This window comes from Salvelinus namaycush, chromosome 8 (genome assembly GCF_016432855.1).
Source record: "Salvelinus namaycush isolate Seneca chromosome 8, SaNama_1.0, whole genome shotgun sequence".
Taxonomy (NCBI): Eukaryota; Metazoa; Chordata; class Actinopteri; order Salmoniformes; family Salmonidae; genus Salvelinus; species Salvelinus namaycush.
The window spans coordinates 61,902,307-61,927,766 of record NC_052314.1 but is presented as its reverse complement, the minus strand read 5'-3'; the positions used below and the strand labels follow the sequence as shown (position 1 = coordinate 61,927,766).

Here is a 25,460-nt window from a genome sequence, read left to right as displayed (position 1 = left end):
CCGTCAAGTCTACACCAATACTGAGGACTCATGTAAAAGTCCGTATGGAAATACATTTTTCATAATACCCTTAAAACATTAGAAATCCACAACAACTGATCACACACATAAAAACATCACAAAACAATGATCTCTGGTTCCTCAAGAAAAGTCCCGTACCTCGGGCCTAAAAAGAGTCCCGCCTGGTAAATGAGTTCAAGTGACCTCAGTCACGCAATGTTTGTCCGTTCATAAAGTGTAGCTTAAAACCAGTCTCAATAATACAATCAAAATCTCAAACTCTTTTATCACACAACGCTCAAGTAGGCACACATCCACACACACACACACACCCCTGTACTCCCCCCTTGGTCTCTCCTCACTCTTCACACTCAGTGGGTCTCTCGTTTTCCACTTAGTTTGCAGGGAGCTGAGGATCAGCCTGTTAAGAGGCAGGGAGGACAGCTGGTGTTGTCACCCTGCCTTCTTCAAACACTTAGTCAAGGGCTGTGGTGCCTGGATGGAGGAGCTTACTACTCCACAATCCATCTCTCATCTGTCGCCTTATAATCAATGCAGAGCTTACAACTCAAGACAACCAGTTTTAAATAAAACAGGGGACTTAAGCAGTATTATTCTGAATTAATTCAAATGGAAATGTGCTTTTTTTTCTGCAAATACAAATGTGCTTTTATGGAGAGCAAATAAAAACAGATTCAATGAATGCAAATATAAGTGGAAATCCAGTACGGAGTGAAAGTGAGTTTTTCACCATTTTTTCTCTTAATGATGCTGGCCCGTTGCCATCTCAGTTAGATTTAACAGGGAACGGAGAGCAGGAGAAGTCGGTTGAGAAAAGGCATAGAGGAGAAACATTTCTTTGTGTGGTATAAGCTCGTATGCAGCTACGTGAGGACACTGTTGAAACACACAGAAGTACGCACACACACCATACACACACTCTCTCTCTCTCTCCCTCCCTCTCGCTCTCTCTCACACACACTGAAACACAGTATCTCTCCCTCCCTCTCACTCTCTCTCACCAAACACACACTGAAACACACTCTCTCTCTCCCTCCCTCTTGCTCCCTGTCTCTCTCACACATGCACACACTTTCTCACCTCCCCTCCTACTGCAGGTTTAATCTCCAAAGGACCATATTCCCCTCCATCCCTGTTCATTAATCATCATTTTTTTACTGCTTAAAATAAAGCCCGGGCCATGGGGGTCTTATAGCAGTGATGCATCCCTGGTGCTTCACACAGGAAATTACAATAAGAAGCAGAGAGGAAGGAAGACAGAGATGTCTTCGCTCTTTCATTCCTCTTTCCAATCCTATTGGTTGAATGATTTATTTGAGTACAGTCAAGACAAACAATCAACTCAGACCGGTGACAGTTACTTTAATGAAATGATCTTATTTTATCTGAGAGATATTACTCATTCCTGGGCTCGGAAAAAAATAGTTATATATTCAGCTGCTGACACCACTGTACGAGCTGAATTAATTAAATGGTTTCTTTGGTTTCTTATTACGGCTTCACTTCACAGTTATGGAATTGCATATTACAGAGGTTATGCTTAATTATGCTTAATGGTATACATGTAGGTGTACCTGGAGGTACGGTTGTGTTCAGAACAACCCTAAGGTTTGGAAGGACTTATAACAGGGTCGTTATACCCTGTTATAAGGGAACACTTTAGAAAAACCTCAAAGGAGAGTTTCTTATTGGACAAGTTCAGATAGTACCTCCCTGTTTCACTCCGTTTCAGAGCGTTTTCCTTTCTTTCTATAATGTCTTTCTAAGGAGGTTCGGGTCCATGTACACACGGTGGCAAAACTTTTTGCAATGGAAAACAAAAATGAGCGCTTCTTATTGAACTAATGAGTTCAGATCATTGGCTGCATCCCTGTAGTAGATTGTCTCACACTCCAACTCTCAGTCCTGAGGAGAATGTATAATTAGTTGAATTCCCTCAGTACAACGTTTACTTCTATCCTTCCTTAATTACACTTGAACAGCCCTTATTCAAAAGGTTAGAAGTCCTGCTCTTCACTCTGAAATCCTCATGGACTTCTAGAGGTTAGATGGTAGATTTCCCACTATTATCTATGTAGAAACAGCTTTTTCCAAATGTATGTCACCTCTTTTTGTTTCCCCACCCAGCCAGCCAGCCAGCCGGTGTGGAGCGGGGCAGGAAGACATATGGGTATTCCGTGCTCAAAGTCTCTCCCAGAATATTTGGACGGTGTTAAAAAGGTCAAGGCTCCTTGGCACTAGCCACATGTTTTGATGATTCGTGCCCGCTCCATAGCTGCTTCCCCTACTGATAGGAACGTGTTCAAAAAACACTTTTTACATCTTCCACATGGAGTTATTTTTTCCGGAGGAAGGTTTGAGTTACATCTCTCTCTCTCTTTCCCCCCCCCCCCCCCCCCCCTCTCTTCTCCTGACTTCTATTTGTCCTACTTCCATCTGCTCTCTGTCTGAGTGAAGCAGCAGACCTGGAGGATAATGAAGGCATTGTTTAAAGGAGGACAGTAGGCACATCCGTCATAAATCCCCAAACACCCCTTTTTCCTCTCGTTTGGGAGACAAAGCATCTCTTCTTTGTCTCTCGTTGGTGGGACGTAAGTTTAAGAAAAACAGGAGCAACCGTCATACCTCCCCAAAACATCCCTTTTTCTTTTGTTTTGCGAGAAGTAACCTGTCTCAGCCGTGATAAGACAGGCCTATTGTACAAGCAGTAGCTCCTTACTGCTTTATTGTTGTGTTAGACACTACACTTCTGTTCTGTTTGTGACTCACAGGTTTTGTGTTTGTGGTTTGTCTTAATTCATTGCTATAATCACGTCTCAGCAGCTCTCATAAACCCAACTTTCTGCCTGTTCCTCTGACTGGTATGTTTGCTAGACAAAACAGCCTATTTATTGTAGGTTTCTGCTGTCTGCTGTTTTGCTCCTAATTGTGTTGACTCTTTATTTTCCGTCTGTCTGACTGAACTATAAGTATTGGTTTTATGATTTGAAATCTCTGCCTCCCCAATATCCATGTTTTATGTCTGTGCTGTGGGTTGGGGCTTTTGTGGGTGGGTATTTTTCACTCGCTCTGACGTGAACCAATAGGTAGAGGCTGGAGTTGTTTCTTAACAACCCATAATCTGTGGTGCCACACAGATGTCCTTCCCCTCTCCCTCCTTAGCTGTAGTGGCAGCGACAGCGTGCAACCTGCTCGCCATAGGACAGAGTCAAGTCCACTTAAACCCCTAAAGGATTGCAGTCAGAAAGCTGCTGGTGCTAAAGGACCTAGTGCCAGTGATAATGATAAGCCATAGTGATACGCTGTCTCTGCAGTAGGAGGATGTGGCATGGCTTAACTGGTCCCACTCCTCCCACCAGTCACAGAGGTAGAATAAATAACATCAGTGATGTACACACACACACAGGAACACTCGTGCACACACACACACACACACAGCTGTAGCTGCTCGACTTTTTCACGATCACTCAAGGTAAACTTTAGGTATGTTGTTGCTTTTCAAACACTAGTAGAATGTTACGATGGTAAATGGGCAGGAGGATACTTTGTAAGGGATAGTCAACAAAGTGCTATGTATGCGTTCTATGGAAAATAATGAACGACATTGAAGGTGTTTTCCACGACGCGCCAGCCGAGTGGATCTGACCTTCCACGGAGTTGCATTATGTTCCGTAGAATGCAGAGGCCCAAGTTGATTATCCCTTTAATACCATGGCTATAATTTAACACATTTGCAGGTAGAAATGTGTTCAACATCCACTGAAGTAGCTTGCAAGTTTACTAGATAGCTACAGTAGTTGCCATGGTAACAAACAGACTTGCTAGCCAAACCATCAATCCTAGCTTGCCATTATGAAAATAAAATGCCAGTAATGTTTTCAAATCGATTTTTGCTTTCAAAAGCAGCCCAAAACATAGAACATGAAAGAATGAACTATAGCCATTGAATTATACTGTGCAAATCTACTGTGGGTTATAGAGAAGTATTCAGCAATGCCATGGTATAAATATAATTATAAACTGGGTGGTTCGAGCCCTAAATGCTGATTGGCTGACAGCCGTGGTATATGAGACCGCATACCCCAGGTATGACAAAACATTTATTTTTACTGCTCTAATTACGTTGGAAAACAGTTTATAATAGCAATAAGGCACCTCAGGGGCTGTGTCCAGGCACTCCGCATTGCATCGTGCGTATGAACAGTCCTTAGCTGTGGTATATTGGCCATATACCACACCTCCTCGGGCCTTATTACTTAAGTAAATGGTGGAGTAGAGAAATTGAAACCAACACTGCATTAAAAAGCCTGGGGACTACAATGCCATTATCCTTTTACCTAAATAACTACAAATAACCACAGACCAGCTGGTCGGTCGTAAGCAGTTGGACTACTGGAATACCACAAGGAAATCTACCCATAAATACAGTATAAGGATGTGAATATCATTCTACACTGAACACTGTGAATGCATGGGGACTGTATAGTTGGAGTGGCCCTCTACAACCTAGTCACAGTAACTAGTGAGCCACAGGACCATCCTCCATGTTCTGTGAGAGAAATTAAGTCGGCTCTCCTCCGCCTCCTCCTGTCTATTGACAGTTGGTGTCGGCCCCGGGGCAAAGCGAGAGTTGTGGTACGTCATACTAATGATCCCTCTTGAAACTAAACCATCGATGTGCTTCCAATCAGTCCGCCGACTGCCAATAGAATATTCATATCCTGACCTCAGAGCGGGCGAGTGTAGAATGTCACAAACGAGAGAGAGGGTCCCAGGGTTCTGGAGAATTCCAGCCGCTTTCATCTCAGAGGCGGGGAGTGGATTCCCGGTTCCATTATGGAACTGGAATAGAGGACACCTTTAATGTCCTGTACTGTACGATCTGCCTGGGAAGCGGGGAGAGAGGGAGAAGGTGGCAGGGAGAGGAGGGGAGAGGGAGGAGGAGGAGAGGATTGGGGGGGGGGAGAGGGAGGATGAAGGAGAGGAGAGGGGGGAAAGGGAGGAGGGAAGCTTGTGAAACAAAACCTTTATGAGCTCTTCCATTTAATTTGCCTATCAAAAACATTGGGATCTTTTTCTCCAATGTTATAATAACTGAATATTAGCATCTCAATCCATTTAATTACTTTCAATGAGAGGGCAGTGGTTCCTGTTTAACGATCAGTGATTCATCTGTTATTATAATAATTATCATCCACTCTTCCATAATATTAAAATGTTGATGTTCTCTAAAAATTAAGAATTTAGGCGAAGTGCTTATGTTTTTATTGTACCTTTTTTTATTGTGTAACATCAGAAACAGGAATTTAGCATTGTTCTCGCTTCGCATGTTATCACACACACACACACACACACACACTTTCTTCACTTATGTTTCACTGTGACTCACCCAGGTATAGATAAAGTGCACTCAGGGAGACATTCCCCTGACATGATTACAGCAAGAAGGCCCCAATAACTAAAAGGCTGTTTAAAGCAAATAGATTACCCTCCAAGTGTCTTGGTGTATATCTGTCTATGTCAAATTGCATTCACAACGTGTTAGTTCTACCCTCAGAGCATTAGAGTGACAGTTAAAGTAGAAGGCTACGTGTGTCCATTATTACTGTGAGAACCCCATCGTCTACCCACAATGCAGTTCTAAATATGCTTAGGATCTGTTCTGTTTTAACATACATTTCCACTTCCAGTTATGAGATGAGGATGAGAGACACATTGTACCCCTCCTCCAGAAACAACCACATTTGCAGGGGGCGGAGGGGGGGGGGGGGTTTAACTGTCCTGTGCTTAAGTGAAGTGAGTCATTGATTTAAAGTTTCAGGGAACGGAAACATTTAATGACTTGAGGAAGAACAAATAGGCAGCTCAATAGGCACAGTGTATGCTCTGAGAGGATGGAATGGAGAGGCTGGACAACTTTGAGCGCTGTATAAAATGCACCGACTAATTTAAAGCCGTGCTCCTCCGTGGGTTTTGTTGTCCGATGGGTTTTTTGCCAGAATCTCTTTTCATGCCAAGTGTGTAATTGCTTCCCCAAACTCCCGAAGGAACCCTGAGATACATACACACAAATATACACACGCGCACCTACGCAGGCACTCAAACACAGTCTTTATGGATGCTACACTGGAGACACGTTTGTCCAGTGCTGAATGTGGAGTGTTAGACAAAAGAAGAGGCATGTTTTTTTCTTCTTCATTTCTTTCAGGGATGTTCTTGCTTCTGTCAGCTCTGCCTCCACTGTAAGGTCATTGTGAGGGGGTTTTATGGAATGTGCTGAGAGTGTGTAGAGGGTGTTCTTCGGGAGCACGGTGCATGTGAGCTGTTGATTGGAGTTTGGGGAAGTTGTTCAGGAGCCTGTAGAGGGAATAGAAAGAGAATGAAGGAGGAGACTTCAACACTATAAAGAACCTTTCCTATGAGAGTACACTACAGTACTGATAACAACAACAACAGAACAGACAATGTTTCCAGACTTCAAACAGCATCATAATAACTGGTTGCCATGACGAGACTTCCTTGACTCTTTCGGCCCACTCCCATCTTGATACAGACACAGATCTGCTTTCCGGCAGATAAATGCTGATCTACTTCTTATAAATGTGTTAGCTATGTCGTATGGATGTCTTACAAAGTCCTTATGTAGGTTCCCTTCAAAGTAACCAGGTTGTTATAAAGTTTTCAATAAGCGCGATTCCTTCCTCAGCTTCTATCGAAGAACAACCGCCTTCGGTTTTCCAGGTCATAGTCACTGTGCTGCTGACTTTGTTCCAAACATTCACTTATCTTTTTGTATCTTAATTATGCGTTAATCAGTTTGTCAGACTGATAAATCTGTTATCTGTTGCAAACGCTGTGTGACAAATCCATTGTGATGGTTGCAGGGCTGAGAGAAGTTTCACATTTGTTCAAGGAGTTACTCAAAGATGATTTTGCAAAGCAGGGAGGTGTTTGGTAAAGAAAGTGGTTCATTGAAGTCATCAAAATCTGCTTCCCTCGAGTTGTCCTTCCTTATGTTGGAGATTTGTCTTTTCTTCTCCCAGGAGAGCAGAGAAAGAGAGAGAGTAAACTAGCTTTAGCAGCTGTCATTGTCCTCGTTGTCCTTGTAATTGTCATCTGTTCCATTCCTCTCTTTTTTCACTGATATTTTTATTTGTTATGAAAGGCCTTTTTTTTAACCAAGGAATTAGTTAACTACACATGTTCTCTGGACTGGAAGAACCCTCGTTCCCACCCTTGGAATTGTATTGCACTGAACAGCACTTCTTCATTAATGCGACTTCAGAAATAATCATCTGTAGTCGGTTAGCAGCATGTTGGCTATAGAACAAGTACCAAACACATTGTGATCGTGCATTAAAGAGGGTTGTAAGGTGAAGGAATTGTCTAGCAGACTCTTTTAAAAACGTCAACGACAAATAATTGTTCATATAAGCATGGCATGTTGGAAATGGTATCTAATTCAAAAGACGGGTCATGTCAGAGTGGTTTCTTCTGCATGACATTGTACCTTTTGTTTAGGCTAATGAATTGAGACAAAGTCAAACTATAAAACAAAGCATTGCCTTTCTTGTATTGTCTGCCTGACTCCATGCCTTCTTAAATACTTTAATCACAGATAATGGAAATGGATGTTCTCAAAGGCATCGAGATGCCTGAGTTGAGTAGAAAGAATGCACCTGTAGTTTATTTAGTCACTGGGAAGGAACAGAGAGCCCAGTGTTGATAAAGGGCAATTCTCAAGATAAGAGCTAGAAAAGCCACTCAGACACACACACACACACACACACACCTGCCTCAGCGCTAATTAAGGACCCCATGTCATATAACCTTGGTGGTAAACAAGCGTAGTGAATGAAAGAGTAGCCACTGCTTCCGATAGGAGCGGGGGAGCGCCTAATGGAGTGACCTCTCTTCCCCCCCTTCCTCACTAGTCTTACCCATATTACACAAACCCTGCCAGGTAATTATCCCTTGGCCTCCTTTGATTGGACGAAACCCGCTCGCGACAAATGTCAGTGTGGTGCGTTATGCGTCGGCTGTGTCTTCTCCCTGCGCGGGAGAATCGCCCGCTGCCTCTATCTCGCCAATTATATGCGGCATCTGTCATCTCCCATCGAAGAGCAGGGGAACACGTGCATACGCATACAACACACACACACAGCGGATCAATAAGGCCCAGGTGTGGGCTTTGTTCCCCGTCTCTAACGATCGGTGTGTATCAAAGAAACAACCGGAGCCCTCACCGCTTCACCAAGCAACCTTTGGCATTCGGATGTCAATTATCTCAACACTCGTCAATAGATCTTCTTGCTTCTTGTTGCAGGTGATCTTACAGGGTGGGAAATCCATACGTCTATGGATCCTATTCTCTTCCTTGGCTGTTTCACCTTTTAAAGCAAGGGACCGTTGTTCTGGGGAAGTGTTTAGAAATGCATCAGCGTTTTCTGTGTTGTTATGTGGCATTGTGTGTCATCCTGTCCTTAATACATTGGTTCAGTAGGCATCAACCTCACCAAGGTTGGAACAGAGTGCTCTGGTGCCAGTCAATAGAGTTTCGTAAGGAGAACAGATATTCAGTGAGTCTTTGTAGGACAATTTGCTTTCATAAGTTGAAGGTTCACATCCACTGTGGATTGTAAAAGGATAGATTGTGATTGAAACAACAGAAGGGGTGTGGACAATAGTCCTCTCTCAGGAAGATTAGAAGACCTTGGAATATATGGAAGTTGGAATGATTTACCAAGCAAAAGCTTTTAACTGGCAGGGATTTTAGGTTGTAGTGAAGGACATGCCATGGCAAAATACAGTACGTCAATCTAAGTGAAATACGAAGCTTCAGCCAAAACATTTAGGATTTATTGGAACGGAGGGAGCGAAGATGAATTATTAGTCGAGTTGGCCATTAAATGCATTCTTTATGTTGTACTGCTTTCTCTTTTCATACACTTGGACTGTAGTGACACGTTTGCTTTACAGTTTCAGGGTCGCCATATCAGAGGTCAGAAAGAGAGATTCCAATCGCAATGGGGCTTTAGTGAATAATAAAGGATGAATGAGAAGATCGAGCTGGATTAGAATGCCCCCATCTTGCCCTTCCTCTCCTTTATGTGTACGAACAGCCATGCTCCCACTAGGACATCGGAGCCTCGCGCGCCTAGTTACACAAACAACTCCACCCTCAGGTGAACACGTTTACTCCTCACCCTTGTTCTAGAATCTACGCCTGATGGAATCCCGCAAGATTCCATTCAACCAAAGCGAGTGAACCTCATTGTTTTCTTCTCTTTAGAAAAGCGAGAACGTAATAAGTTGGGATTGAGTCGGAACATTGATCTCTGTTGGTACAGAGCGAGGTAAGACTTTATGAGCGGTTCAAGGCGGTTCATCGCAGTCGTCCCAGAGGAAAGCCTGGTTGGAGTAAATTGAAGCCGAGAAGGGGGGGTCTTCTTATTCAACAGGCTGGGCCTAGGCTTACTGCGCACTTCAAATACGCACAGCTAATACTGTGAACAGAGCATGGAGCCAACGGCTTGCTTCGTGATTATTTGATTCTATCTTTGATGATGCTTCTCGTGCTCTAGTGTTTTTTTTTTTTTTGTTTTTTTTTTTCTTCTTTTTTTTTGGGGTGGTCTAGTGTTAGTTCTTTAGAGATTCTTCACCATCAGTATGCTTATTACTAGGTGGGTTTGGGGGCATGCCACTGACTTACATAGGCTATTGTGAAAGACCAAATAAGTTCAACAGATGTGTGGGAAATGTGAGTTGGTCAAAGTTGGAGATGAAAATACTGACCGGAGCCTGTATTTGGGTCTATTTTAATTATTGTTCATTGAGATATGTAAAAATTGTTTTCAAGCACATTTCCTGCAATTCGATATGGTGTAAATAACATGACTCATGACATCTTTTGGGTAGGCTGTTTAATTATAATGTCATATATTTTCACAAATGTTATTTCACTATCAAATATGTTATAAACATTTAATTTATATGAACCATCAAGTATCAATTTAGTTAAACATCTTTTTCAGAACGTGATTAGCTCAATTGATATCGGCAGAGTCACACCCGGGTCTATAAATTCCTGTCTGTCACGTGAGCTAATTGAGATGGTGGTTGCCTGACCCAGAACAAAGTCACGTCCTGCTCAGCTCCGTATGCTGTCTCGTGTGAAATTCTTATCTTTGATATAGCTGATGTTCCACTCTAGAAATGGCGCGTTACACTTCCAAAATGCCTGTGAATGTTACTGAGACGATCCAAGTATATCCACATGTGCATCGGAGCCGCACATCTTGTTTCTAGCCTAAAGCATTGCAGAGTAAAGCGTCGTTATAGATCGCTTAATATAATTGGGATCCAATTTTCCAATTTTTAAGCTAACAAGGGGTACGTTTTTTGACCTTTTTTCTAAGGGATACGGCATACCCCCACAATTCGAGCCGATACTGAAATGAAGGTCACACTCACACAATACCCTCTTTGATCCAGCCGTAGAAACGTTCATTTGAACTACACCATCTATAACGTTTTCAACTTTCCACTCATAATTAGCTTTGAAACCCACATGACATGTTTTGAACTTTTCTGTTCCGCCTCTTTGATTAAAAGGCAAATTATGGAAATTCTGGCCATTTTCTTTTGCCCTGTGCGTTTTCACTTCTCTAGCTAGCTGTGTCCCTGACTGAGTCTATACACCCTGAAGCTATTGGAGGTTTTAATGAATGACCTGTCATGGAACTGAAGAGAGAAGCCAGAACATCTAGATATGTAGTCTTTGACATGGTCGGTCTTTAAGACAAACACTATAGCGGGAGCAAATGCACACACGCATGGAGGCGTCTACACACTCACACGGACGCACGCACACACTGTACACACACCCATCCAGTGTTGCAAAGAGTGTGAGCTGCCAACGTAGCCAGTAGCCAAGCCATAATTATCCAACACTCTTTACACTGGCTAATAGTCTTTCTTCACAAAGCTATTTGAACTTTACAGATGAAACAATCGAGTTAGTATAAAAATAATATTAATACATAAATTGATGCAGTTAAAGTGCAGGGAAAACTTGGGCTTATTGCCTCTTCATTAAAAAACAGGAGCGAAGAGAGGGATACGGCAATTGCTACTTCCTAAAAACACTTTCTAATCATTTATTTAACTGGAGCCGGCCCAGACTACGTTTCAAGAACTAGTTTTCAAGGGGGTGATTTCAGACATATCCATAATTTGAGTTGCTTTCTCTGTGTAGTTATTGCTGGTGATGGGGGTCAGTGGGAAAAATTAGAAGGCTTGGGCTTTGAAGGCATCTAAACTCCTGATGGACCGACCGATGAGGCCAGGTAGACGCTCTATAGGCTAAACGCCCTTATTCAGCAATCCATATTTTTATGCCTTGATGGAGAGAGATGAGAGAGAAGAGGAAGAGAGAGAGAGAGAGTGGGTCCCAAAGAGAAATCGCCCGAAGACAGTTTAGACAGAGAGAGAGAGAGAGAGAGCACCTTAAAAGACTATCCCCCTGCCTGTGAAACATCAAAGTACCAGGGAGGAAGGAACCCAGCCCACCGCCATGGCTGCTGCCCTTTATCACGAGCTGTCGGGCTCGCTGCAGCGCCGCTGGGATCGCAAAACTTTCCCCCCTTCCATAACTGTTTGTCACCTCCGCCGCCGTAGCAACCATGCCATGTGTCAGTCCGTTGATTTATGACCTTGATTAATAAACCACTCAAAGGACACCTGGCATGATAGATCTCTCTCTTTCCTGTTGGAAATTGTACAGGGAATTGGCCCGCCTCTTACCTCTTTAGACCCCTCCAACCTCCTCCAGAACTCCCTAGCGTTTTCTAGGTGGCGCATATCAATTACACTAACAAGCCTAGCAGCGGTGAAACATTGAAACATTCTCCCTCCCTCCTTTTTAATTTCACCTCCTGTCGTCCTGTTCCTTAGCGAGAGAGAGAGGGAGAGAGAAAGAGAGAAAGAGAGAGAGCGCCGGGTCAGGCCGGGAGGCATCTCATTCATACAGCTACTGTCACTTTTATTGGGGCCATTAGTTTGAAGGGGAGACACCCTGGGAGTTTAGATAGAAGTGTTGCGATGAAGGGAGAGAGGGAGGGGAAAGATAGAGAGGAAAAGGGAAAAGAAAAGTGCTGAATGCAACTTTTTTAGGTGGTGAGTAGTGACTTTGGGGAGGTGTGCCCCACTCAAGGACACCAAATGACTGACTTATTGGCCAACCCGGACATTCTCTCTGTGTGCTGATAGGACAATGAGGTTCATTGTCTTTGCCAACACTCAGATGTATGGTTATGTTTGCGGTGTGAATAATAGGCTCCGGAATGGAAAATGACTTGTTACTGTGGAGGGGTCAGACTTCTTTTGTAGACTAATGGGTTACACAGAGAACACTGGTCTTACAGGCCTACAGGGGGATAATGTAGAGACGGTATTATTGGCGTTCGTCTCTAAAGGTGGTAGCTAGGCTAATATCTGTTTATGCTCTACCTAGATGTTAACATCTTAGATCAGGGCTGCCCAACCCTCTTCCTGGAGATCTACTGTCCTGTAGGTTTTCAGTCCAACCCTAAACTAGCTGAATCAGATACACCAAATAAGGTCTTATTGAGCAGCTAATTAGTAGAATCAGGTGTGTTAAATTAGGGTTGGGCTGAAAACCCACAGGACGGTAGATGTCCAGGAAGAGGGTTGGGCTGAAAACCCACAGGACGGTAGATGTCCAGGAAGAGGGTTGGGCTGAAAACCCACAGGACGGTAGATGTCCAGGAAGAGGGTTGGGCTGAAAACCCACAGGACGGTAGATGTCCAGGAAGAGGGTTGGGCTGAAAACCCACAGGACGGTAGATGTCCAGGAAGAGGGTTGGGCTGAAAACCCACAGGACGGTAGATGTCCAGGAAGAGGGTTGGGCTGAAAACCCACAGGACGGTAGATGTCCAGGAAGAGGGTTGGGCTGAAAACCCACAGGACGGTAGATGTCCAGGAAGAGGGTTGGGCTGAAAACCCACAGGACGGTAGATGTCCAGGAAGAGGGTTGGGCTGAAAACCCACAGGACGGTAGATGTCCAGGAAGAGGGTTGGGCTGAAAACCCACAGGAAGAGGGTTGGGCTGAAAACCCACAGGACGGTAGATGTCCAGGAAGAGGGTTGGACTGAAAACCCACAGGACGGTAGATCTCCAGGAAGAGGGTTGGGCTGAAAACCCACAGGACCGTAGATCTCCAGGAAGAGGGTTGGGCAGCCCTGTCTTAGATGCTAGAAAGAAAAGTCTGACACCGAATAGGTGCAGTGAAGTGTGTTTTTCTACAGGGTCAGCCATAGTAGTACGGCACTCTTGGAGCAAATGAGGGTTAAGTGCCATGCTCAAGGGCACATCGACACCTTGTCGGCTCGGATATTCGAACCAGCGACTTTTTGGTTACTGGCCCAACGCGCTAACCGCTCGGCTACCTAACTAAGCCAGCATCTGTCTATAGACTGAAATGAACCCTCTTCCTTCCCCCTTTCAACACTCTACTTAGTGTAAATCCAGACAGGGTGCGGTATGGTGCGATGCGGAGCGTTTAAAAAGCAAAGCGGTGTAGCTAATCACGGACAAACAGCGGCCGAGGCTGCAGGCGTGTGATAGAGCCCCAGCATGCAGGTATTAACGGCTACCTTTAAAGGATTTGAATGATGCCGGTAACGGGGACACGGTTGGCATGCAAAAAACTCCCGCCGACAGGGAAATGAACAAATAATACAATGAAGGAAGATAAGGATGGTTCTCCTATTCTACTATACTGCCACCATACTGATGGTCATCTTGGCCTCTGTTAGGAAGGGGTCAAACACATTACCAGTTCTTTATATGAGAACAGACAGAGTGAGAGAGTGAGAGGGTGAGAGAGGAAGACAGAGAGAGAGAGTGAGAGAGGGAGACAGAGAGAGAGAGGTGGGGGGGAATGAATGGATGTCGATTTGGAATGCTTTTTTCCATCACATTCCCCTGCTTCGTCTCAGGTTCTAAATTAGATTTCTGGAAATAGATATTGTCAGTAAGAATTTGTTCGTTGTTATTATTTTGATAAGGTGACAGTTCTTATTTGTATGCATGCATGTATATAGAAGGATCATATTGAACTGTATTTCAGTTATTACAAACACAATGACAAAGGTTGACCGACAACCCAGCTTTTACGGTATGACATGCTTATTTACTGCTTATGAATGTGTCTTGTATGGGTTATGAAGTCATTATATAAGTTAGCCTTGCCGCCATGTTATTTTCCTTGGTTTATCAGGTGGGCCTCTAAACCACTGCTCCTTGTAATATTAAAAAAACAGAGACCAATTCAACAATTCAATTAAGTGCTAACAGTGGGGCAATCTTAAGGGACGTTAACTGTTAATGCCCTTGAATGGGACCAGGAGAATGGTGAAACAATAGCAAGATTAGATTAACACATCACTAGAGATGAAATTCTCTCTCTCTCCATCTCTTTATCTTACCATCGCTCTTACTTTTCTGTTTTTCCCTCTTACCCCTCTCTCCCTCTTTCGTTCTTTCCATCTTTTACTTTTCTATATCCCCTTTTCTGTCTCTGTCACTCCTCTCTCTCCCTCCCCTTTCAATTCAAATACCCTGAATTACCTCCTGTTTCAAGGAAAAGAGCAACACTGATTGTTTCTCTCTTTCCCTCTCTCTACCGCTCTCTCCCTCTGTATTTCATAATGTACCATCTGACACCTCCTTGGTCTGTGTAATCTACCTGGAGTGTCATCCCCTCCCGTCTCTAGTAATGATGACATTAAGTGTCTCTCTGGCACGACTAGCTGATTGGTGACCCACCCTGCTCAGGCACATCCAGAATAATCAGCCCCATCAGTGGCCTGGATATAGCTTGAGCTGATGAGCAGCCGGGAGCTAACATCACCATCCCTCCTCGACTCTCCCTCTCTCTCCTTTCTCCTTTCCCCTCCCTCCCTCCCTCCCTCCCTTGGGAGTCCCATTGGGCGGCACACAGTTGGCCCAGCGTCGTCTGGGTTTGGCCAGGGGTAGGCCGTCATTGTAAATGAGAATTTGTTCTTAACTGACTTGAATAGTTAAATAAAGGTTAAATAAAATATATAAATAAAATATATATAATTATAAATCTCTCTCCTCCTCCTCTCGCTCTCTGTGTGTGACAGAGGTGATCATAACCCATGTACTAAATAATGTATAGGGATGGATATCTGTTATAACACTCTCTCTTCTCTCTCTCTCTCTTTGAATAGATGATCTTTGAGGAATGTACTGTATAGGGAAGGATTTCATTCCCATGCGGCACATTTCTAACCTTTTCTCTCTCTTCCTCTCCTTCCCAGAGCACCTGAAGGGCCGTCTGGAGGAGTACATGGCCCGGTTCCCCAAAGTGCGCATCGTTCGGACCAAGAAGAGGGAGGGTCTGATCCGTACCCGTCTGCTGGGGGCCTCGGTGGCCAAGGGAGAAGTCCTCACCTTCTTGGACTCTCACTGTGAGGCCAACGTCAACTGGCTGCCCCCCCTGCTTGGTGAGTGTGCGCGTGTGTGCGTGCGTGTCTGTGGACCAGCCAAACAAAGTGTAGTCCCCCCTGCTCGGTGAGTCGACTGGAACGGAGTCGCAGAGCATAGCTGCAGGTAAAGATAACTATAAAAAAAAGCTTAGACAGAGAGAGGTTTGGGCCAGGAGAGGAGTGAGCAGGAAAGGAAAGTGGGATGGAGAAGGTGCATCTTTTAGTCGTCTTTTTTTCTCTGTAAGAAGAGAGTGGCGCCAGGGAGAAGTTTGGGTCAGGAGAGCGAAAGAAAGGGGGACGGGTCGAGCAAGAGAACGTGTGAGAGAGTAGGAAGGTTAAAATCTCCATAAGAAAACTGGCTTATCTCACACTTCTATATCTGTCAGTTTCACAAAGGAAATTTCTCTCAGTTTCTGTAGTTTGTTTGATAAAAGAGTGCCGCAGCCTCAGCCTGAATCCATGTTCAATGCACGTTCCCGACGCGCCGCTCCAGGGGTGCAACCCTAAGCATCGAGGAAAACTGCCTCCTGGGCTGTCGCGTCACGTGTAGCCTGTGAACAGGTGTGCTGTTCTTCACATACCAGCATAGCATGTTACTGCAACATTAGGGAGACTAGGGAAACTCCCTGATAATAGCCATCTCCCAGCACAAAATAAATGGATGTGAAGTGATTACAGCCATTACTGTACTCAATCACACAGGGACTGGGATTCCCATGAAAGGTATGATTGATATGTACGCCCAGGTCCCTATGATAATAATAATAGTAGATAATAGCCACACCACTACCACCATTCCACGACATGACCCCATTGTCTTCTGGGTTACTGAGAAAGAGGACTCGCAGTATGGGGTTCTTTAATTGGTTGGAATGGAGCCGCCTGCCTGTCAGAGAGCAGAACAGAGCGGGGCTGATGAGGTATGCGTCCCAAATGGCACCCTATTCCCTTTATGGTGCACTACTTTCCTATGGGCTCTAGTCAAAAGTAGTACACTATAAAGGGAATGGGGTGCCATTTGGGAGGCTGATGTAATGCGGGACGTGAAGCAGAGGTGTGCTGTGGGGCTCGCATGTATGAATAGAGTGGAGGAGATACCGCAGTGAACCCCAGGCCATCCACAGGCACGGTGACACATGCAATCATCCTGCCGGGCTCTGATATCAGATCAGTGGAATACAGGGATTTGCTGTTTGTCTTTCTTTCTTATTTCAATCTCTTTATCTTTCTCTCTCCCTCTACCTCTCTCTCTCTCTCTGCAGATCTAAGCCTCCAACACCACACCATTCTAATTAACAGGCCAGGTTTTATCACTGCTCTCTGAATCTAATGCTTCCTCTCTCCTTGGATCTCCTAAAAACCCTGGATCTTACCTTGATCAAAGGACATAATGTATAACCCACATAACGAACGGAACAACTTTTGAATTAACCGCTCTTTCGCTATGTGTAACAAACCTATAAGGATAAGGAAGTGTGGGCATGGCAACTGGGTGGATTACCTTTTTTCTTTTCCACATGACTGCTACATTTGAAATGCAGTCCCTTCTCGTTTAATGAGCTCTTGAGAGTTCCCTTCCCATTTGCCTCTTGTTATTTGCCTTTTTGTTCATTTCTATTTCATTACAATTGGGAGCTCTCTTTCTCGTTCTCTCTATCCTTTGTTTCAAATGTATCCATGCAGGCCCAGTAAGATGGTGTCATGGGTATTTGGATTTAGACTACTTAGCCGCAGCGCTGGAAATGTGAGGGAATAAAACAAAGGATTGTGTCACAGTAAGCACACTAGATGAATATTACAGAGACCTGCACATAAACACAAACTGATTCAAGTCAATAGTTTCTATATGTTTATATTGGCAGGGACAAGGGGGCTTATAGCTGGGTAGTTACTGCTTGTACAGCCTTCCATATGCCAATTAAATTACATCTTAACCGTGTGAGAAACCCGCCACCATTTCAAGGTGTGTTACTCTTCGCCATGCTGCATGACAATGATTTTATAGCAGTTGGCCATAAACAGATCTGGGACCAGGCTACAGTGTTGATAGTAAGGTGTGTCAATGTACAATACTGTACAGTCACTCCCCATTAGTCTCAGTGCTGTGGTGTTGGGCCTCTGCTCCCCTTCTCTCCATGGTCCAGCAGACACGGCCCACAGAAGAGAGAGGTGGGTGGGGTGGGCGGGGTGTGACAGATCTGGGGCGGCTTATCATTGCTCGGCTCAGTCACACACACACGGCAGACAGACACGTCGAGGTTGGCTCTCAGGCCTCCACGGAGCCAACCTACTTTGAAACGCTGTAATTGTTTCTAATCGCCCAGTGACTCGCTGTAGGAGGAGCAGAGCTGCCCAGAGACCTCCACATAAGGGGAGAGGAGGGAGGAAGTGGTAGAAGAGGACAGAGGGACGGAGGGAGGGAGAGAGGTTCCAGGGAACAAAAGCAATTGCCCTGGTTCCACTCCCTATGTGTACGTCAGAGAAATGGAGATAGAGAAAAACGAGATAGAAAAGAAAGAAAGAAAGAAGGAAAGGAAGAAATAAAAATAAGGAAAGAAAGAGAGAACTACAAACAGCAGGGTATGGTGATTGATACATGCTCACACTCTTTCTCTCTGTTGTTCCGCCCCATAAAGACCAGATTGCCCAGAACCCCAAGACCATCGTGTGCCCTATGATTGACGTGATCGACCATAACCACTTTGGATATGAAGCCCAGGCTGGGGACGCCATGAGGGGAGCCTTCGACTGGGAGATGTACTACAAACGCATCCCCATCCCTCCAGAGCTCCAGGGCCCCGACACAAGTGATCCCTATGAGTGAGTACACAGATACGCAATCATGCACACACACACCTATCAACCACCTTATATGTGTCATAGACAGGTAGCCCAATTCTGATATTTGTTTAAATATTTGGTCTTTTGACCAATCAGATCAACTCTGAAAAAGATCTGATGTGAAAGATCTGATGTGATTGGTCAAAAGATCAGAATTAGGCTGCCTGTGTAAACGCAGCCTATTTTATGACACACGACACCAGCCTGCTACAAGGCGCACGGCTGAATCATTTCCCCCAGTCAGTTACTAGAACAGTGGTGCAGCAAGGAGGTGAGGTGAGAAAGCTAGAAAGCTAATTTCCTCTGCTAGCCCTCTTCATATATCCCTCTAAATTAATCCTGGGCTTAATGCCTTGGCTGCGTCGCCAGTTGGGGGTGAAATGTGTGAGAAGGTGATAGAGGATAGGGGATTGGGAGCAGCACAGCAGTCACTGGGCTGTAACATCCTCTACTCTTCACTGTGACTGACTCCTCTGGCTCACTCTCTCGTTCCCTTGCTAGGGGCTTTTTGCTTGCTGCTATTACTGTGTATGCAATGAATGCTTAAAGGAACCCGCTAACCTCTCTCTAGACCCCCAGAAATGACTCACGATGTCTGGCAAGCTGTCCAGTTAGTCACTCTTTACACCCTAAAATATCTTTGTGATCTAGGTCTACACTGTGTGTCTAAGGCCATTTTATCCCTCGCGGAGATAAGAGTTCATCCTATCCTAGGTAAGCACTTGCTGTTAAAGATACACATCTGAACCAACACCTTTTTTGATCTCTATAACGCGTCAGGCTCCGACTAGCGATAGCTCACAGATCTACAGAGGTACGTAGGTAGAGGGCCCCTAGAATAGATGAAAGCCCCACTGACGTAAAGGCAGAACAGGATGATCCAGTGGGTGTTACTTCTGGTGTGTGTCCCAAATGGCACCCTATTCCCCTAAGGGCCCTGGTCAAAAGTAGTATACTGAATAGGGAAAAGGGTGCCGTTTTGGACACAGGCGTAGCTTTACCCAGTCAGCAGATACTTTTATCCCAGGTCACAGGGAGCGGTTGGCATTTTACACGTCCTCCATTTACATAGAGATACAGTATGGTTTATTAATGAAGCAAATGATCACCTGTCCTCTTCAAGGGCAACGGCATCATCAGGGGTTAAACTGTGTAAATGCTGAGAGGGTAAATATAGGGGTGGGGTGGTGGGGGGGGGTGTGCACGTGTGCTTATCCACATTCTGTGCGACCTACTCAGAAATCCAGCTGTCAGGGTGCTGTTTTCCCTTGACGAGTGGCTCCCTCCCTTCTCGTATCTAGACCTTTCCCAGGACAACCAAATATCCTCCCCCCACCTCCACCGCAACTTGCCCAAAACACTGACAGCTCAATGCCGTGCACCCCTGGATCTGAACCTTTACCTAATTTAGATTCTATAACACCAGCTCTCATTCCTGCTTCCCTTTATCCAAATCTCCCACCTCTCTGCCTATAGCCCGAAGCTAAGCTCTCCACACTCAATGGTCCTCTTCTTATCCTAAACCCAGACAGACAGACAGCCCTCCTACCTTCCAACGAACCCTCTCCCTGTTCCCAGACTATCCCCCAGGCTGCTGCTGCCTCCTACTCCTCCAGACTCTAAGGACTTGGCCCAGGGCAGCTCACAGTGGGCTGCCCAGACTTGTATGCTCCCCTATAGGCCCTGAGGCCCAGCATGCACCCCCTACCAGGCATGAGTCCATGGATCCTCTCTGGAGCCAGCCAGCACAACTCACACAGCCAGACTCCCAGCCAGGCCTCCCTGGCTCCATTCTGTTGCACTGATAAACCAGACCTTTAACCCTCCCACACTGCTTACTCATCTCAGCTCCATCATCCTAAACTTTCAATGTGTGTGTGTCCTATTACCACAGGTGTCCCAGTGCTAAATTGGGATTCATTAAGGGAATGAATGCAGAAGGATGATGCTCATGAAATGTAACATTTTCCCAAACTGCCTCCATCTGTCATGTTTGGCTATGGGAGAGAGATTCTGTTCAACCAAGATAATACCCACAATGCTGTTTGGTAATGTGAACATGGGGCAGGTACACTGAAATGATTACAGTTTAAATGAGATTACTACAGCACCAATATATTCAGACTCGAGTGGCTTATTTGAGACAAATCACTGTGTGGGGTTGACTCATGTGAAAAGATCTGGTGGAATGACTTAATCGTAATCATAATCGCACTTTGAAAGTCGAGCACGTACTGTATTGAAGGCATGTTCATTTGTGTCAGCAGACACAATACTACAATCATTCCATTTTCACTTATTGCTTGGTCGAACAGAGCAGAACACATACTTTGAGTACATTACTTTTAGTGAGCCACGTACGTGTTCTGAAAGGAACTCTTTCATGTTCCAAACAAAGAAATCAAAGAGTGATTTTTATCTCGCCTACGGTGTCATCACGTAGGGGACAACGTTTGTGAAAGACTTGCTCCTTTTTAAATCCCCTTGCTATTGAGACTATTTATTTTTTTTACCTGTGGGTGCTGTGTTTTTGTTTCGGTTTGAGAAAAGAGAAGTTAAAAACACGAAGAGGAGCCAAGGAAGAAAGTAAAATCAATATCAGTATTTCTTCATGGGCGTTGTGATACCAAGCTGAATATCTGGACATATTCCTCATCACAACCTTGTCTCTCTGGGAGGTTAAGAAGAATATCCAACAGGGAGGAACAATGTAATATAAATAACTAGCTTAGGCCAAGGCTTCTACTTAGTTACAATGATTCTACAGAACACACATATCTCATTAGAATAACAGTTCCCTATGTACAGGAGAATGTTGAGGATGAGAAGGCTCTATTCCTTTGTTACAACCAACGACATGCACTTTATTGTGAGTATGTTGTGGAGGAGGGAGAATGGGACACTCTCCGTAGCATCTGATCTGAGGTCAGGGTAAGAGGCATAAAGGAGGACCCTGATGCTGACAATGTAACAGGCAGTGTGTCCATGTTAAACTGTGTCACGTGCCATGACACGTGTCCATGTTAAACTGTGTCACGTGCCATGGCACTGATGGCAGACACTGCGTCTTCTGAAGATGTCCAAGACTTAATACATTAGTCAGTCCGTCTGTTTGTGAACAGCCTTTTCTCTGTGTGAAACTAGAAGGACCACCAACTTCCACATCAAGTCAGGACATTTTGTGGATTTGTACTCGACTGTCAGAGGAGTGGAGGGAGGAAGAAAAAAAAGAAACCATTAAGAAAACTTGCTCCGGCTCTGCTGATTTCCTACTTTACCTCTGTTTGAAAAAAAACTAAAGAGTGGGAGAGTTAGACAAAATGGGGCAGCTCTGATTTTTCACTATCGCCTCTTCATTCCAGAAGAGAGAGAGAGAGGAAGAGACAAACATGTGATGGACTGGTAATGAGGCTCTACTGCTAGGTGCAGAGGAGATACAAGATTCCACAGGCTTTCAATAAATCCCTCCTGCCTTTCCTACTGGTGGCGCCACATACGGCTGCGGGCCTGCCTGCCCACGTCTGCCTTCCTGCCTCCATCCCTGCCTTCCTGCCTGGCTGCCGTCCCTCCATCCATTTCTGCCTTCCTTCCTGCCTGCCTCCCCCCTGCCTGCCTGCCAGCCTGCCTGGCACATTCAGCACCAACACATTGGCATGTGTGAAGTGTGCTCCTCTAAGATGCCTTAATATAGATCTTAGCGCCTGTTATCAGATGAAAGCAGTTCCTCTATCTGGAACAAAGCTCATTGTGAAATGACTGATCCATTGAGAAGGCACATTTTGCTTCTTTTTTTTCTCCCATGCTCTGTGCGTGCGTGCGTGTGTATGTGTGTGTGTCAATCTGTCCTAGCACATCAGAACTAAATTAAACCTGATAATTTAACTTTGTCACAACACTGTTCGATGGGCATTAATCTTGCTAAATGACACTACACTACACCCCCCCCCCCACACACACCCCGACACATACACACACACTGCCCTTCTCCACAGTCAGATCATGACATGACCTACTCTCTGACCTATCTCTCTGTCTATATCTGATGTCATATCGCCACCTACTGGCCTAACAGCAACAACACTATAATCATAATATCCTTTACATACATACTGTATCACCATAGTCGACTCAATTTTACCTTCGCTAAGCCCCTCCCCAGAATGTTGTGCAACCAATCACAGTGCTCCAATGGATAGCAGTATGGTTGAGTATGATACACTCGGACAAGCTCATGTTTGAAATGAATGAAAGCCAGTGGGCAGTGGGAAAACAAGAGTTTTATTCAAATATATATTTTAAACGGCTTAATAATTAAGCAGTGCATCAGGAGTACTTGCTACTGTTATTTTTGAAATGCAGAGCGTGTATTTTTCGAATCCGAAATTATACTTTTGTTACATTGTTTGATAGCTCAGGTGTTTAGCAGTCTCATTGACCACCAAACATTGCTAACGCTAGCTAGCTAGCCACTTCATTGACCACCAAACATTGCTAACGCTAGCTAGCTAGCCACTTCATTGACCACCAAACATTGCTAACGCTAGCTAGCTAGCCACCTCAATGACCACCAAACATTGCTAACGCTACCTAGCGAACCACTTAATATAACTTGTTTTCTCGAAATGTATGTTAGCTAGCTAAGTTAGCCATATTAACTCCCATCTGAGGTCGACATCAGGATACGATTTCAGAGCACTAGTTTGCTCTAAATTGATTGTAGCTTTGACTACATGCTCACATTGAATTCAGAGCCAATCAGTCGCTAGCTACACTACAAACATAATATTACCAGGTTCACGAGAAGCAGTTGACAGTCCACCACATCATACGCTAGAGTTTCCTGATTACCAAAGGTTAGTCTGTGTTTAATTTCATTGTGTATTACAGTTTGTTATCATTGTGGGGGGAATTGGGTTTCCCAGGAAAATGTTGTCCAAGATTGCAACAGTAACCAAGAGGGCAAAGTAATATGATCCGGTACGGCATCCCGGCTAAACAATTAGTGGGGGAAGCCATGCAGGTAAAACGTAAGCCTATAGACTATTACACCATTTTTTAACATTACTGCATGTCAGCTGCATGATATATTAGCGAATTGACTGGAAACCGGGTGTTATGCAATCTAAATTGCGTTGTGGTTTGAGGAGAACACTTACATTTTGTCAAGGCGGAGATGGGTGGCCAAGGCGGAGAGGAGTGGCGTGGACATGCATCAATTCAGGCTACAAGTGTGAGTCTAATGACAATTGCAGAATGTCATCACAATACACGTAGGTGTTGTGTAACAGATGCCTCTCTGCATTCATGAAATTGCGGGTGCACTGTTGGGGTTTGGATGCTGAAATGAGTTTCTGAGTGGACGAATGTGCGTGGGTAGCCAACAGGAGCGCCTTTGTTAAGTGATTGTTTGACAATCAGATGAAAACTTCGACTGGTTGTGTTTATGCCACATTAAAACGCATAGGCGGCGTGTCCATAAGGGGAAGCTTTCCCAAAAGTAAATTGAATTAAATTGCCAAAATGATATAGTCTAATTAGCTAACTCCTGTCTATACATAAATAAATAAAATCATTCAATATAGGCTACTAGAACAGAAAGCATGATTTGGCCACAGAGGATAATTAGCTTTAAAAAAAATAGCTGCGGATTGTTTTAAAATGCATAGCCTACAGTCGGAAGGGCTTGCAATTTGGGCAGCGCTCGCTGCAAATACGAAATAGATGATTGTTGAGTTGCGACTGTCAGTGAAAAGCAGAGAGACCCAGCCAAGCATAATGCGATACTTAAAAATACAATCGCGTAAAAACTGTTTGGAAAGTAAATGGCTATTGCTGTAAAGAGATGACAATGAAAAGACTCCAGTCTATATTTTAGATATCAACATTCTTAACTTAATTAAGCGAACAGTCGCCTATCTTACTGGCACCAGCAGAAAACATCGACCATATCCCCGTTGAGTCTGCATATTCACTGTCTGCCATTGGGTCAGTGCCACTTTTGTTTGTTTTTGGACAAATCATTTCCCCCTCCAGGTTAGATGGACATCATATTGTATTTGTGTCTCTCCTTTTCGTAGGCCTATTAGATGGATCAGACAACATCGTTTTTATTGATCTGTTTGTCAGTGTCAGCAGAGTAGGCTACCCTGTCATTTTGTAGTACAACAAAATGTGTGCGCGCACGTACAGGTAAGACATTAAATCTACTTTCACCCCTGGGGGTGGGACTTAGCAAAGGGTCAATTAGTACAATACAATAAACTCCCATTCCAGTGGCGTGCCTGGGGCCTGGTCCTTCAGTGAGGTACTACACAGTCCCACCCGAATTAATCCACCTCTTATTACCATCATTATGATGCCATGGCTCTAGACACTATACATTTAGACAGAAACGCAGTATAACCAGGGGTTGCGTCACCTTGAAATTGACAAATTGACATTTTTGGGTAAAGTGTTTACCCAAAAACATGACACAATCAATGAGTCTTTTCAATATTTCCCTTCACCTTTTCATTGTGCAGCTCCGTTGCCCTGCGCGCTTGTTCGTTGAGCTGTAGATCCACTCCGGTGTCCCCAAAAGTTTTCAAAAGCACCATTGCTTGTAAGTGCCCAGCCGTACTTTGGTGTCTCGTTGCTGCCTTGGTTAGACAACTCAAGTTTGCAAAGCCAGTGTGGCTCCAAACACCAAATCGATCACTTGCAAATAATAGGCATTCCCAGCAGTACAGTTTGCAGTGCTTCTCGGAGCCTGTGAGCCATTGATAGCGCTCGTAGTTGAAACTTTGAAAGTGGCGAGCGAACGAACCCCTTTCCCGCCTGTGACAGGCTTTGTGGCGTCGGGCGACCTCTCCTTACAATGTCTAACTTTTCTTGAAAAGTTCGTCTTGAGAATGGCGTTATAATTATATCCTCGACCAAATCGATATCTTCTCCTCCTTCCGCCATTGTGGGTTGAAAAAACAGCTTAGTAGTACGCGAATTAATTCGTTTATCAAATTCAGTTTCCTAGATCTGCATAGACCTGCCCATAGGACCTGCCTCTCAATATTGGTAATCCAAT

General features: G+C 44.6%; 1 protein-coding gene across 1 annotated transcript in view; it reads left to right on the top strand.

The window, feature by feature from the left end:
- Positions 1 to 25,460, top strand: part of LOC120052233 (polypeptide N-acetylgalactosaminyltransferase-like 6) — a 256,332-nt gene that overhangs the window by 189,803 nt on the left and 41,069 nt on the right. Inside the window, exons 5-6 of the mRNA XM_038999056.1 lie at positions 15,392 to 15,577; positions 18,196 to 18,379. Of these exons, the coding sequence (XP_038854984.1) occupies positions 15,392 to 15,577; positions 18,196 to 18,379 (370 nt within the window). The remainder of the gene's footprint in view (positions 1 to 15,391; positions 15,578 to 18,195; positions 18,380 to 25,460) is intronic.